This window comes from Entelurus aequoreus, linkage group LG08 (assembly GCF_033978785.1).
Source record: "Entelurus aequoreus isolate RoL-2023_Sb linkage group LG08, RoL_Eaeq_v1.1, whole genome shotgun sequence".
NCBI classification, from domain to species: Eukaryota; Metazoa; Chordata; class Actinopteri; order Syngnathiformes; family Syngnathidae; genus Entelurus; species Entelurus aequoreus.
This window is the reverse complement of record NC_084738.1, coordinates 36,380,917-36,397,193: the sequence shown is the minus strand read 5'-3', so window position 1 is coordinate 36,397,193 and position 16,277 is coordinate 36,380,917. Positions and strand designations below refer to the sequence as shown.

The 16,277-nt window shown below is 37.9% G+C and overlaps 1 protein-coding gene across 5 annotated transcripts in view; it reads right to left on the bottom strand.

Moving 5' to 3' along the window:
- Positions 1-16,277, bottom strand: part of ryr2a (ryanodine receptor 2a (cardiac)) — a 273,470-nt gene that overhangs the window by 113,074 nt on the left and 144,119 nt on the right. For all 5 annotated transcript variants that reach the window (XM_062056398.1, XM_062056400.1, XM_062056401.1 and 2 more), the window contains exons 53-65: positions 15,976-16,196; positions 15,238-15,328; positions 11,254-11,394; positions 9,898-10,061; positions 8,517-8,595; positions 8,319-8,408; positions 7,192-7,329; positions 7,029-7,106; positions 6,131-6,206; positions 5,669-5,792; positions 3,065-3,180; positions 436-500; positions 154-275 (exon numbers count right to left, since the gene is read on the bottom strand). In XM_062056398.1, coding sequence (XP_061912382.1) covers positions 154-275; positions 436-500; positions 3,065-3,180; positions 5,669-5,792; positions 6,131-6,206; positions 7,029-7,106; positions 7,192-7,329; positions 8,319-8,408; positions 8,517-8,595; positions 9,898-10,061; positions 11,254-11,394; positions 15,238-15,328; positions 15,976-16,196 — 1,505 coding nt within the window. The remainder of the gene's footprint in view (positions 1-153; positions 276-435; positions 501-3,064; positions 3,181-5,668; positions 5,793-6,130; positions 6,207-7,028; positions 7,107-7,191; positions 7,330-8,318; positions 8,409-8,516; positions 8,596-9,897; positions 10,062-11,253; positions 11,395-15,237; positions 15,329-15,975; positions 16,197-16,277) is intronic.

The following is a 16,277-nucleotide window of genomic DNA, read 5'->3' as shown; positions in this document are numbered from 1 at the left end:
AAGAGGCAGGAGAAGAAGAAGAATAAACAGTTGTGAGACATTGAAGAGAAAAACAGACCATAAAGAATGAGAATCAAATCGTTTTGAATTTGAAACAAAGGTACAGGAGTTTGCTACATCATATTTTTGCCTTTCCTCTGTTCATAATATTACCTTGTCACCATTTCTTTCTCCTTATTGGAAGCATGTCCACCACTGCTAATTGGATGGATTGATGTGGATAGGAAATACAGCCGGTGGTTTTTGAAGTATTGATCCACCAATGGCAAGACAATCTGTGGGTTCAGTTAACAATGAGTAAAAACATTAAAACAAAACCCAGGGTATAGAACTAAATACAATTATATTCATGGTTGATTCTGTTTTATAATAAATATTACTAATGATTAGTAGTAGACATTTTGGGGCATATTTCAAAGAGTGATGAGTGCCGACCTTTCCAAAGAACTTCATTTGTTGTTCATGTGGAATCGTCACTCCTTTTGGTCGTGTTTCAGTGTCTACAGAGGAAAGACAGTTGGTTTATTTAGATTTTAAATGTAATTTTGAGTTTGAGTTTGAGTTTGAGTTTATTTCGAACATGCAAGCATACAACATGATACATCACAATTTCCAGTTTCTCTTTTCAACATGTTCGAAAAGGAGTAGGAAGAAGCAGAGCTTATTTAATCCTACCCCTTTTCTTTACATAACAGTTGCAAAACTTTTTGTTCACTTCCTGTTCACAATTTTTTCACAATAAACTCCATAAGTAATCACAATAAAAATAAATAAATAAATAATAGTAAGAATTTAATAATAATAATTGGTGAAGTAAGTCATATTTCATATGATGAGATAAGTAAGATTACTTTAAGAATGAATGAATGGATGGATGAAATAAATTGAGAATGTTTGTCATGGTTCTTCTTCTTTGTACTTTGTAAACACTTTAAGTTTGAAGAGTTTCTTGAAGTGTATCATATTAGTACATTGTTTGATTGCTTTGCTTAATCCATTCCATAATTTGATTCCACATACTGATATACTGAAGGTCTTAAGTGTTGTACGTGCAAACAAATGTTTTAAATTACGTTTTTCTCTAAGATTATATTTCTCCTCTTTTTTTGAGAACAATTGTTGTATATTCTTGGGTAGCAGGTTATAGTTTGCTTTGTGCATAATTTTAGCTGTTTGCAAATTCACTATGTCGTGGAATTTCAGTATTTTTGATTCAATAAATAAAGGGTTTGTATGTTCTCTATATCCAACATTATGTATTATTCTAACTGATCTTTTTTGTAACACCGTTAATGAATGAAGTGTACTTTTGTAATTATTTCCCCATATTTGTACACAGTAGCTCAGATATGGTAACACTAGTGAGCAGTAGAGAATATGAAGGGATTTTTGGTCTAGAACATGTTTTGCTTTATTCATTATTGACGTGTTTCTTGCAACTTTATGTTGTATATTTTTTACGTGAGATTTCCAGTTCAATTTATCATCAATCATTATACCTAGAAATTTGGTTTCATTTACTCTTTCAATTTCTATTCCATCTATTTGTATTTGTGTTTGACTTTCTCTTCTACTGTTACCAAATAGCATTATTTTAGTTTTACTGAGATTCAACGATAGTCTGTTTTTGTCAAACCATCTTTTTAATTTGTTAATTTCTTCTGTTATTATTTGTATTATCTCCTGTGTGTTCTCTCCTGAACAAAACACTGTTGTATCATCCGCAAATAATACTAACTTTAAATATTTTGTAACTTTACAAATGTCATTTATATAGAGATTGAATAATGTAGGTCCTAGTATTGATCCCTGAGGTACACCACAGGATATATTTAGCATTGTAGACGTGTGTTCGCCTAGCTTCACGTATTGTTTCTTGTTCGTTAGATAACTTCTTATCCAGTTTAAGACTAAACCTCTGATGCCATATCGTTCTAGTTTTTTGATTAAAATATTGTGATTAATTGTGTCAAATGCTTTAGTTAGATCCATAAAAACCGCTGCCGCACATTTTTTACTATGTATTGCATTGGTAATTTCTTCTGTAATTTCAATTAAAGCCATTGAAGTTGAAACATTAGCTCTGTATCCATATTGGTTCTCTTCGAGTATTCTATTTTTATTTATGAAACTTTCTAATCTGTTATTGAACAGTTTTTCAATGATTTTAGAAAATTGTGGAAGTAGAGAAACAGGTCTATAATTTGTAAATTGATGTTTGTCTCCAGTCTTATAAATTGGTGCAACTTTAGCTATTTTCATTTTGTTTGGAAATGTACCTGTTTGAAATGATAGGTTACTAATATACATTAATGGTCCTGAGATCTCTTCAATAACCTTTTTTATCGTTTCCATATCAATTCCGTTACAATCAGTTGAAGTTTTAGATTTACATTTTTTTGCAATTGTAACTATTTCCTCCTGTGTCACATTACTGAGGAACATGGAGTTGGGATTTTGCTCTATGGTATCATTATAGTCCTCAATTGGAACTGGGTCTGGAATCATTTCTTCCAATTTTGGTCCAATATTTACAAAATCATTATTGAAGCTTTCAACTACTTCCTTTATGTTGTCATTTTTTTTTATTTTCATCTAAGAAGTATTGAGGGTAGTCCCTCTTAGTTCCATTTTTAATAATGCTATTGAGGATGCCCCATGTTGCTCTCATATTATTTTTGTTCCTGTCCAATAATTCACTGTAATATTCTTTTCTACATGATCGTAGTATGTCTGTTAACTTGTTTTTATACTTTTTGTACTTAATTTCTGCCTCTATAGTTCTTTGTGCTATACATTTTCTATATAGTGTATTCTTCTTCTTACAAGCATTTTTTAATCCTTTTGTCATCCATGGTTGATTATTCTTTCTCTGCTTGTTACTGAGTTGTATCCATGGACAATGGATACATGGTTATTAAATAATTTTAAGAGCAAATATAAGTACCATACAAATGAGGCATCTTTTTCTATGAACTACTTGTTCTACAAACTATTAAGTAAAGACTGAACACTTGGTTGAAGACTGTAAAAGGGATTACACAATGAGTATAACGAGTCTCACCAAACTCCATCATGTGCTCCTGGGCCAGGTCTACATTTTTGATGAGCTGCTGAAGGAACGTGTATGCAAATCGTTTCTCTATGGCTGGTGTGTCCAACTCCTGCAATTGCACACCCCTGAAAACAATGAACATACTCTTGTAGATATATTGTATGTTACTTATGACATCCAACAGAAGGATAAACTATGGCCAAAGTTTTAGTTAGTAAGGTATAGTGGCAAATTATCCCACCTTGCAAATTACAGCACATTATTTACATACAGTATATGCTGGGACGGAGTGATTTTACAATAGGATAGGATATACTTTTACACAGTGGGTAAATTCTGCATTTGCAGGGTACATTTTACATACAGCCTGAAGAGTAAACATGATCCAATAAAATTAATGTAATAAAAAAGGTAAAAAAAGTGTAGTTGGAAAATTAAAGTAATGAACAACTACAGGTGTAACGATTTGCTTCGATTCAAAATTTGTGGTTGCCAATACGACTAAGGGTAGATTTTTTTTTTTTTAGAACAATACAATCTGAAACGATTCAGTGAATTGAAATCTATTCAGTAACTTTTTAGCAAACAAAATTCAAGCAGTGTGACTGTGAAAAAAATACTGGATACAGGACACTGCAGGTGAATTTTCCTATATTCCTGTTATTTCTTGTAAATGGGAATTAGGTATGAATTAATTATGGATACAAACAAGCAAGTAAACAATTATTGGCCAATGAATTCACATTTAATTTGAATAAAGTGCAACCAACACTTTAGGTTGAATTAACAAGAGGAAACCTTTCTGCTCACGTTTTCAAAATTCAAGCAAATTTCAATCAAAGTACAGTAACCAACATTTTAACAGTAGATTTACCTGCTAAATAAAGTTCCCTGACCTGGCCATACAGTATTTGTTCTCCACCCTGGCGTCCCAGATTTGCAGAAGCATGTATGTCTTCTCATCCTTGTTGATGGTGCGTCGCCATAACTTGCACTGGTGTCACTTCCGTTGTGTCGGCCGCGCCCTTTGTGGCTTGAAGTTGTGTTGTAGCCTAATATTATTGTGTTGTCGTTTTTCTTTGTTGTGGCTTTTGCAATCGTACTGTAGCTGAAAGTTTTTGTGTTGTAATAATTATATTTTCATTTGTTATGACCTTTCTCGACCAGCGTATGTATCCACAACAGACTTAAAGTTTAACGCCCTTATCATTTAAAGTGCTAAACATCATATGAAGTCTGCCGTTCTTAAATCAAATGTTTTCCTTTTTCTAGTATCGATTAAAATTCCCTTTTAAAACAATCCTGGATCGATACCTATCTTTCAGAAGGCAAACTTGCTGAGCACAGATCGATCAATTGATACACCCCTAATAATAACATTATAGTAATACACATATTGCACACCAGAAATATTAGCAATATATACACAATACAGTATTTACAAGTATGTTATAAGTCTTAGGGTTGTGGGGAGAAATGAACTGTGATAGCGCTTCTCCCTACTTGCGGATGTAACAGTCTGTTGCTGAAGGAGCTGCTCAAGGCCTCCACAGTATTGTGTTTTGGCGAAGAGAGGTTGGCCATTATGGATGTCCCGTTTGTCAGTCAGCTCTCCTAAGCAGTTTATAAAGTCTATTTCTGTCTATAACCGTGCTGCTCCTGCCCCAGCACACGATGGCATGGAACACTGCAGAAGCCACCACAGTGTCAAAGAAGGCGCAGCATGTAACCCAACCAACACCAAAGGACCTCGGTGTCCTTAAGAGGTGGATGCGACTTTGGCCTTTCTTGTACAGGATGTTTGTTGTCGAGGAGTGGAGGTATTTAAAATAGTCCACTATCTCAATGTCTGATCCCTGGATGTTCGTTGTGGAGCTGACCACCGGAAGTCAATCGCCAGCTTTTTTGTTTGACTAGTGTTAAAGTTATGCTTATTCCAGTCCAGGCCCTGTCCCATTTGGACAGGGCCCTACGCAGCAGGTAGATAATGGCATTAGGCAGCACAATGCTCGGACGATAAGCAAACTGTGACGGGTACGTAGCTGACGGAGGTTTCCTGATGATGATCTTCTCCACGATCTTCATGAGGTGGTAAGTCGAGGCAACAGGTCGGTATAGGGGTGCGGCTCCTTAGGATGAGCTGTTTTGGGGATTGGAACTACACAGGAGGTCTTCCACAGGGTAGGGATTCTTTCCAGGCTGATATTTAGGTTAAAAATGTACTGGACCACAACAATGATTAAAAATCAACCCATTCGTTGTTTTATGTTGACCCAGTGGGGCGGCATGGCTCGGTTGGTAGAGCGACCGTGCCAGCAACTTAAAGGTTCCAGGTTCGATTACCGCTTCCGCCATCCTAGTCACAGCAGTTGTGTCTTTGGGCAAGATACTTTACCCACCCTCTCCCAGTGCCACCCACACTGGTTTAATGTAACTTAAATATGTAGATAATGGGTTTCACTATGTAAAGCACTTTGAGTCACTAGAGAAAAGCGCTATATAAATATAATTCACTTCACTTAATTTCACTCCAGCGTTGTATCTGGACACACTGTCCACATTTGTTCAGAATTGATCTCTCAAAGATAGGTAATAATTATGTACATTTCTTACCTCAACACAGTGTAACCATTGATCTGGAGGAACTTGAACATGTCTTGTGCTCTTTGTCTGTCTTGTAATTTCTCTTTGGCAGTCATTGTATCAAAGGGAACCAATAGTGGGTGATTTCCTCCACCTGGTGTACAAAGACAGCAGAATAAGAAACATAGAAAACAACCTCCAATGTCTAATGTATCTTTCAAAGTATATTCAGAGCACCTTCAGGCCTACTTATTATAACAATTATCCAACTGTAGTCCAGATAAAGCAAAACCACTGCACTGCTTGGCTCTGGTTTGTCACCGGGTTCATGTCAGCGATGTTCAAAAATGATTTCTTACCATTTAGTGGTGATCACACAAAAAGTTAAATTTCCAGATTATTATTAATTGCCATCTCTCTTCTTTTTGGGGGCATAAAGTACAGTGTGATGTGTGAATTAGAGGGACAGTGTGGTTTTTTTTCGTACTATACCTTTGGCTTCTAGCTCCATTTTCTTTTTCCTGGCCCAGATGTTATGATAGTTTTCTGCAAGCAGCTCTGCCATTGACTAGAAAAAGCAACAGCATATGTCAAACCTTTCTGTATTTCCGATAATATACCTGATGTGCTTATTTTTTCTTGTGAAAGTGTGCGTTAACTATAATTGTTTAAAAAAGTGTACTGAATAATCAAATAACTGTTTATGTATTGAGTCAAATGATGATCATCTTCACCGATGAACCACCATTACATGTCATCTTACGTGTTTTAAATGTAGAACACAACCATAATATAAGTCGAGGGGGAGAATGCCGCGCAGAAAGAATTTGCGCAGTCGAGCAACTTTTTTTACATTAGCATATGGGAAAATAGGGCCCAATGTGAGTATGGAGAAGCGAAAGGAAGGTGTGGCCACACAAAGTCATCTGCAGTTAAGCAAAGGTACACAGAAATGGTGTAGTAAAAACATTAGGTTTTTTTTTTTGCATATTTGAATCTTTCTGTATACCGGTACATAGACAATGATTTTAAAGTTGTCCCGAGGTGGAAATGCCCTAAGGCCGTGTAATTTGCATACAAGGCCTGTAGAATTTATTTAGAAATGAAGAAGCCGAACTGCAGTCTGGTCAATTAAATCAAAACCTTTGTTCAGCTGAGGCGATTTTGCCAAAGAAAAGCTGAGAAAGAAATGCGTGAATAATGAGTTAGGCCATTATTTCCGGAAGGTGACGACTTGACAGCAGTTTGTGGTCTCATATGTTGCCTGTTAAATGTATTACGTCTCATTTTCAGATGGATTAATATATGTTCAAATATTGTTTAAATGACATAAGATGAACCCAGTTTTACAATGTTTTTATTAAACTGTACTTGTGTGTATGTGTTGTACCTGCATGTCCCTGGACAGTGTAACATTGCTCATATCAATTGGACTGGGGTTGAAAACCTGAGCTCCTTCAAAGGAAAGCTGGTGAACAAATGATCATTATTACAATATATCATACAAATTACTGGTGTTTGAAATGTGCGAAGTCCACAGTGTGGTTTTATACCTGGCTGGCCTGTGATATTCTCCGAGATTTGTTATTGAGATTGGCAGCGTCACTCTCTCGAATCCTGTTGATGCTCCAACCCCAGGAAAACATTGTCTTCAGAGACTCTCTGATTGGCCCGCAGTATAACTCTTTATCCTAAAAAAACAGACCAACATCACACCAAACCCTTTCCCATAATAACAGCAGTATGTAGTGATGGCAGCTACAAATGTAATTGCTGGTATTTGTACAGTTACTGTACTACTGTCATTTTACAGTTGATTTTAGCCACAGTGTCTTAAAAAGGGATCATTACTCCCCCCAGCTACTCTGTATAACAACTTAACTCAACATTTAAGCAGATATCGGGAGCTATTCAATAAACTAAGAGCCTGATTTACAAAAGGTTTCCATGTACTAAAACAGATGCAAACCTGATAGCACACGCAAAGCTAATCTACCGGTACTCATTCCAGGTATAGTAAAGCCAGTGATGGGCAAGCTACTTAGAACATGTAGTAAGCTAAGCTACAAGTTACTCTCGATTAAATGTAGCTAAGCTATCCCCGGAGAATTGTAGCAGGCTTCACTACAAGCTAAAAGGCAAAAGTAGCTTGCTACATAAAGCTACATTTAACAGCATTTCTATCAAATACGCTGGTGATGCGATCCACAGCCCCGCGCACAGAATGATTTAGTGTCAGTGTGCATGTTTCTGTTGTCTAGATTGCGATTAGAAAAGGTCTTACAGATTATAGATGTGTGCTGCTGGTTCAACACATCGCACACAATAACATGAATGTGCAGAAAATGATCGTCTTCTCTGTGGTAAAAGCCCCGTATACACGCAAAATCCTCATTTAAATAAGGCTGTCTGCACCACTTTTTAATTGCACACACATTGTCAGTAGATCACACGCAACATGCCCACTCATAATACACGCTATTTTATATTCTGCACACGCTCTTTAGCACTTGGTATTTGAATCCTAATGAATTAGGCCCTTAGTGTATTGACACAACTGGTATATATGGTTGTCATTTGTACTTTTGAACTGTCTTTTTTTTTTTTACTGTCATTGCAAATTTTTAAAGCAAACCACAACTGTTGTTGTATATAAATGAATATTGTATATACAGATGACCTTTTCAGCAAGCACTTTAAAGGGCTTTAGTAAAATGTGGCTCCTGGAGGTTTCGCATATGTCTTCCCCATATGACCAGCCATTGGAAAACTGAAAAACACACAGACAAGTAAACTGAAACGACTGAATGATAATTTAGCATTACATAACAATAACTAATTTAGTGTCTTTTCATGAAATGCACCGAAAATGACTTACCTTTTCGAAACACCACTTCTCATGGTTATGTTCTGCATATCTGGCTATGACAAGATCCAGTTTCTCTGGGACAGTCACACTATAAAAGACCACAACAATAAAGTAAAATTGCCTTGCAGAATAAGATTTTAAAGTACAGTGTCATTTGATGGTTGCGTTTCATCTTTGGTTTAGTATTAAAACTATCAAATAGAAATGTTATCAACTTGCAGGGTAAAACATGTCCATCTCAGTTGGAAACTGTGTACCGTATTGTTAAAAATAATTATGAAACTCAAAAAATTGGTGCAAATTAAATATCATGCAAAGGTTCACTCATGTCAGTAATTCAACTTTAAATGTAAAACTAACATGTAATATATATATTATAATATATATAATATATACATGTAAAGTGAGATATGTCAAGCCTTTATTTGTAATATTTGTGATGATCATGGCTTACAGTTTTTGAAACTCCCAAATTTTCTGAGATTTTCAAATTGAGGTTTTTTAATAAGCTGTATGCCATAATAATCAAAATAATATCAAAAGAAGGATTGCAATATCTTGAGTTGCATGTTATGAGCCAATGTCATATATTAGTCTTACCTTGTTAATCAAATATTTGCTGGAATAAACCAAACTTTGCACAATATTAAAACATTTTGAGTTTCACCTAAACTATAGTTCTGAGTAGATTTGACAAAGGGTGTCTCGTTACAAATTTTTCACTTCCGAACAATAACAATATTGGAGCCTTTAGTGTTGGCCGCCACCTGTATTGATCCAATACAAAACCAGCACAAATCATTCATACATTTGTTATTTTGTAGAATGGGTGTTAGAAAAATCTTGATCAAGTGAAATAACTCAACAGAAAACAATAATAGGTATGAAAGACACTAACTTATTTATCATTATGATATCATGATGTATTCAGTGCTGAAATAAAGTGGAGTGGTAATATGTTTTTTGGTGACATCAAGTAGCCAAAATTATTCATTCAGTTAAGATCACGACACAGTAAGTTGAATGATCTGGACACGTTTGTTACTCGACACTTTGTAAAATGCTACTGCCTTGGAGACTTTGTATCTGTACATTTTTTATAATTATAACTGTTTCACACTTGTTTATATTGACAAATGTTATGTTTTATAAATATAAGGACATTTCTTCCGTATGTCTAGCTTGTGTGCTATTGGGTGCTTAGCTGTTGTGTAGCTGCTAGCTCCTAGTAGTAGCCTTATCAGAGAGTTCAGATGCAAGCCAATATAATATGATACTGCTTTTTTGTTGACATCGAACAGATAATAATATCGGATAAGGACACCCCTAGATTTGACAATGAATGACACCTCCGTCACTGGGAAGTCAAAGTAATGCATAAGGTTCATACGTGGCAGTGTCTGCAGGCTTTGGAGTGAAGTTTCCTTCTGAGTCCATGGATGACTGTTTCTCCATCATGGCCATGTAGTTCGACTCCATGTAGTCTGGAGGAAGAGCTCCTGCTACTGCACTGAGGCATAACAACGCCAGTTTAAACAGCTCCTGGTTATACGGCTAAAAAGACACATAATTTAAAAGGACATGGATACTTAGTAATTTTCCAAGTTTATTGATATTATTGATGAATGATGCTGAGAGGAAACAAGCATAACAAATGCAGATGCTTTAGAGGCTTGAGGGTTCTGCACAGGATCTTAGCTGTTCCCAGTATTGCGCTCCCCTGGACAGAGATGCTCCAACCACAACAGGTACCACTGTTGCCTTCGTGCCCCACATTTTCTTTAGCGCTTCCTTCAGCCTTTGGTATTTCTCGAGCTTTATGTGTTTCTTTTTCCTGATTCTTCAATCACTTGATTGCTACTGTACATCTAACCTCTGAGCAAAAATGTATTAACACGAGTGAAAAACCCATTGCAGACAAATTGGTGCAGATTTCAAAACTGTATTAACATTTTTCCATCCTTTGTACATTTTTCAAAATTATTAGGAATATTTGATAATTTGCCAAGAAATAAAGAACTTTGATAACTCGGCTTCACAAGGTCAGACCCTGATGATGGGCGGTATAGCTCGGTTGGTAGAGTGGCTGTGCCAGCAACTTGAGGGTTCCAGGTTCGATCCCCGCTTCCGCCATCCTAGTCACTGCCGTTGTGTCCTTGGGCAAGACACTTTACCCGCCTGCTCCCAGTGCCACCCACACTGGTTTAAATGTAACTTAGATATTGGGTTTCACTATGTAAAGCGCTTTGAGTCACTAGAGAAAAAGCGCTATATAAATATAATTCACTTCACTTCATTATCATCGGTGTGGGTTATCACACCCTGACGAGATCAACTTAATGGACCACCAGGGAAACAAGTCTTTTGGCTTTTTGTGCCATCCATTTGCCTTTTTAAAGCATTACATGGATTCAATTCTTTAAGATGCCAATAAACTTCTCAATCAATCAAAATCAAAACTGTATGTCACTTATTTAGTCAAGAGAGTGCAACCTAGTGGCAACATGAAGTTTACTGAATCACTTTCACGTTAAACAAAGATAATGTTATTTTTTGTGTCGCAGTTGATATTGTCTAGTGTTTGACTCGCCTCACTTTCATTCAGTCCTCCTTTTTAATAAGTGTCCTGTGAATGACTGGTGGTCCGCCTTTCGCATTTTTTTGAATGTCTCCAGCACCACACAACCCTCAAGTGTTAGAAAATACAAAGATAGATGTCTAGGAAATAGGTACAATTCATGCTTACCTTGTGAGACAGAGCATCAAATATTCCCCAGAACAATTTCCTGGAAAAGTGGAGCTCTTCATCTGATGCTGCTCCGAAACTCGCCCAACCTCCAGACAGGCAATAATACTTCCAACAACGATCAAAGTGATTTGTCAACAGCTGTTTAAAGTAAAGAACAATATGCATCTTAAATTTGCATTAAAAAAAATGGTGGATGCTCAAATCCAGAAAACTTTGTAAGCACAAACAGTTTCAGATGTATTAAAGTGTGCACACGCATTAACCAAGCACTCGTCTTTTTTACATCCTAATCAACCGGGACCTTAGCCCACATGTTGGGAGTGTAGCTGGCCACTCCCTGTCCACGCCCCCATTTAAATACGCAAATCATATTTAAATTAACCATGCGCTTGAGATCCCACATGCTGCACAATCAGAATTCACCATCAAGGAGTAGGAGGGGCTTTTGCTGATGTGAAGGTGTGCCAAAATATACTCTTTGGCGTACATTTCCAGCGACAAAAAAGAGAGTTGAGTTGGATAAAGTGTGGGGAACTGTCAATGCTGTCGGAGAACCTCACACAGGAACAAATAAGAAATATGTGGTACTACATGAAGAAGAAAGTGAAGAAGAATGTGGCCAAAACAAGCGAGGGGGACCGGAGCAAAAAGTAGTGCGCACCCTGTTTGAAAAGATAGTTGCTGCAATGATACGCAAAACTTTAGAAGAGGTGGGAGCATATGTGTGTGACTCTGATTACCCCCACTATGAATATAATCTGTGTAATGTACAACAAGATGTGTTCATACAGTGGCCTGCTCTCAGTCAGATTACAGTTCCATGTGAAAACTATGTAATATTTGCCCCAAAAGGGATAAGCAGTAGAAAATGGATGGATGGATGGTTTGAAATATTTTAAAATGTAAACATGCCAGCATATCAAAAATGATATGAAAGACTTTGATTCTAATTGTTTGATTACTCAATATATTATTACAACCCAGGACAGCTACACCCGGTAGCAGCCATGTAACACAAAGTCAGGGCATTCCTCCGCCGTATCCAGTGCCTTTAATGTGCCGCAACGACCAGCTGCTGCAATTGTCTGCTTGACTGGTCAAGCTGTGCTGGACTCACAGGAACACATTGTGACAGCAATAGGTGTCAAAATGATCGCCTGTATCAGGGGTCGGCAACCCGCGGCTCCGGACCACTCTGATGCGGCTCAGCTGCATACTTGCCGACCCTCCCGGTTTCACCGGGAGACTTCCGGATTTCAGTGCCTCTCCCGGAAATCTCCCGGGGCAGATATTCTCCGATTTTCACCCGGACAACAATATTGAGGGCGTGCTGTGATGGCACTGCCTTTAATAGCGTCCTCTACAACCTGTCGTCGCATCTGTTTTTTCACCATACTCTCTGCGGGCTGGCCCAGTCACATGTTGTATGCGGCCTCTGCGTACACACGTAAGTGACTGCAAGCCATACTTGGTCAACAGCCATACAAGTCACACTGAGGGTGGCGGTATAAACAACTTTAACACTCTTACTAATATGCGCCACACTGTGAACCCACACCAAACAAGAATGACAAACACATTTCGGGAGAACATCCGCACCGTAACACAACATAAACACAACAAAACAAATACCCAGAATCCCATGCATCCCTAACTCTTCCGAGCTACATTATACACTGCTGCATGGGATTCTGGGTATTGGTACCGTCAGTGTAAGATGTGTGGCTGCTGAGGTAGTACGCCTTGCTGTCACTTACGTGAGCAAGTTGAAATTGCATTCTACGTGTGGTCGAGCAGGTACACTGTTAGGGCAGACTGTAGAGGGCGCCAAATGCAGTGTCATCACGCTCTGATATTCGGGAGTCTCCCGGGAAAAATGAGAGGGTTGGCAAGTATGACGCTATCAAGCGCCATTCATTCAAAACTCGCTGGCTGCACTAACATCAAATTTCCACATTAAAGTGCGTGCCGGTGCGTGTGTCGGAGACCCCTGGTTAACATAGCACAAAGCATTTAAGCTTTGTATGCGGTGTTTTTCATTTTAAATTTTAAAATTTTTTTTGTGGCTCCCATTACTTTCTTTAATTTGTGAAACTTGCCAAAATGGCTCTTTGAGTGGTAAAGGTTGCCGACCCCTGCCCTAAAGTATTCACAACATGTACAAATGTGAGTATGTGAGCCATGAAGTTGGCGTTAGGCACTGTACACTTGCACTTTCAGTTCACTCTTGATACATCTCATCTTTGCCGTAAAAAAAGGCTTACGCCAAGTTTTTGTGCGTATGTACGCTTAATACATGAGACTCCTGGTCAATTGATGAATAGTGCCGAGTAGGGATGTAACGACGCTGTGGCGTGACAACACACACACACTTGTAATTGAAAACCGTTACCGCGACAAAGAACTTGACATTGTGTTATGATTTCTGCTCCTGCCAGTTCTTGTGTATTTTTTATTCCCATCCTGACCCACTCTTGTAATAAAGTAAAACCAATTCCCATCCCGTAACAATTTCTCAGGAATCATGTGACTGACAGAAGCCTCCCTAAAATCCGCCTCTACTTTCAAGTCATGAGGTGGAGAAAACAATGTCAATATTTGTATTTGTTTCGACCAAAATCTGAAGGGCTTGTTGAAAGACACCTTTTCTAAAATAGTTGCCTCAAAAATAAATACTGTTTTTTTTTTATTTCACACTTGATGGTTGTGCAAGCTGTCCGGACACCCAAATACAGTAAGTATACCAAAGTACAGTACCTTAACTTACAAGCTCAATTAATTCCACGACAGAGCTCGTAACTCACTTGTACGACAAATCAATTTAATATGTGCTTGGCCCCCCCAAATAGGCCAATTTTAAAATGTAACATGTATTTTAAAAGAAAAATATACTTTTAGATAAAAAAGATTGTTTGAAAAACAATACAAGGCAAGTACAAACAGCTACAGTAGTTTTATTTAGTAATGTAATACAGTAATAATGTCAATAAGAAGGGCTTTGAAATCTGTTTTAGTTTGTTCTGACTGGCGTGTTCCCATCTATTAGATGGAACATGTACAATGAGCCATGTTACCGAAGAGGGACGACTGGTCAATAAGGCTGAGATAGCAGCGAGTAATGGCGTTGAAAAAGCGGATAGTTCCTAGTTATGTTATCTCCCACAATCCGTGTTATGGGGTAGAAGAATGGAGGCTTTTCAGGCAAAATGCTGGGAGTTACTATTGCACGAGGCCGGGCAGCAACGGAACTGGAGAAGACACCACTGATTCATAGAGAGCCAGACCGCCCTGGACACCAAGACCAGCTTCAGGCGTGCGGCGAAAGATGAGCTGCGGGTTGAGAACCAACCTTCAGCAGAAGGAGGATAACAGCTGGAAGGATGTGAAAGCTGGACCGCTGCTAATGGTGTGGTTTCAAATGGTTGAAAAACAAAGTTATTTTGATTCCAAGCTATAGGCTAATGCTAGTAAGTAAGACCGAATGTTTTGAGGCAGTTGTTATGGTGTTCACTGTGGCATTTGCTACACCAACTAGCAACGGGGAGGCTTGTAACTTGAATCATGCTCACAACTTTTAGCATACCAAAAATCAGAGAGATTGCTTATACATCAAAATCTCCGTAAGTTAAGGCAGTGGTCCCCAACCACCGGGCCGCGGCCCGGTACCGGTTCATGGACCAATTGGTACCGGGCCGCACAAGAAATAAAAAATAAATAAAAAATATTTTTTTTATTTATTTTTATTAAATCAACATAAAAAACACAATATATACATTATATATCAATATAGATCAATACAGTCTGCAGGGATACAGTCCATAAGCACACATGATTGTATTTATTTATGACAAAAAAAAAATAAATAAATAACATAACCCCCCCCCAGAGTACAATTTTTTTGTTTTTGTTTTTTTTATAACGTTTTAAGACTTTAAAACTTGACAATTCAACATATACATTATGCACATTATCGTTTCTTACCTTCAAAGGCATCTTGGTGTGTTCATTAAGCAAGGGAATGTCAAACACAAGCCGCCGCAGAAGATGCTGCATCATCGAAGGCCTCAGTTTACTGAAGAGATACAACACCAAATAAAAAACAGTATGTTAAAAAAAAAAGTTTTTAAACTAAAATTGTTATTTCATCAAACCACACACTTTTTAGTAACAATGTATGTGCTGCGGTCTGGCCCGACTAAGTCAGAGACATTACTTGAACTGGTTCGGTAGGTAGAACCCATTTTTAAAAAGGGGGCGTGTTGCAACAATAGAACACTCAAAAGACAATTACCAAGTTCCAGACAAGTCTCCTTGCAAATCAATCAGAGACGGAGCTTGGTTTTTTTACCTGCAGTGGGTCAAACTTGTCTATGGTGAATGTTGGACTGTCCCAGGTTAAGGTAATTAATTTTAGGGACAGAATTTCCAAGTGCAGCAAGGCTTAGAGGGTGCAGAGTTCCTGTTTCTCGGCTAGAAAAGGTTGGATTGTGTCCACCATGCTGGGACGGTCAGTGTGACCCGGACGCGGATAGGTAGAAGAAAATTGATGGATGGACGGAATTATGAAGCCTGGGATAGATTCCCTTTTGCATTAATACAATGATTATGAATAGTTACTGCACATTTGTTTAGTTTCTTAAAAACATTGTATTACATACTTTCTTTACCACATAACTGACAGTTTAAATTGCCTTTTTATCTTTTAAAATGTCATCTTACCCACAAACTGCAAGAAGACATTCTTCAATGGAATCTCTTTGGGCTTTGGTAAGGCAGCAGCCTTTGGACAGACGGTAAACCGTGTGCAGGAGGGAATCTATCAGTGACGCAAATGGCTCTGTCCCCGCAAACAGTGGTGCACATTTCGTCAGTAGTGGTAACACTGCTGTGCACAGATACCGGTTGAGGGCAAGAGCCATATCTGTGGCACTGAGGGCAACCTAACACAAAGACATGGAAGACAAAAGGGAGAATATTATTAACATTACTACGAGACATAAGAATAGGATAAAAGAACAATT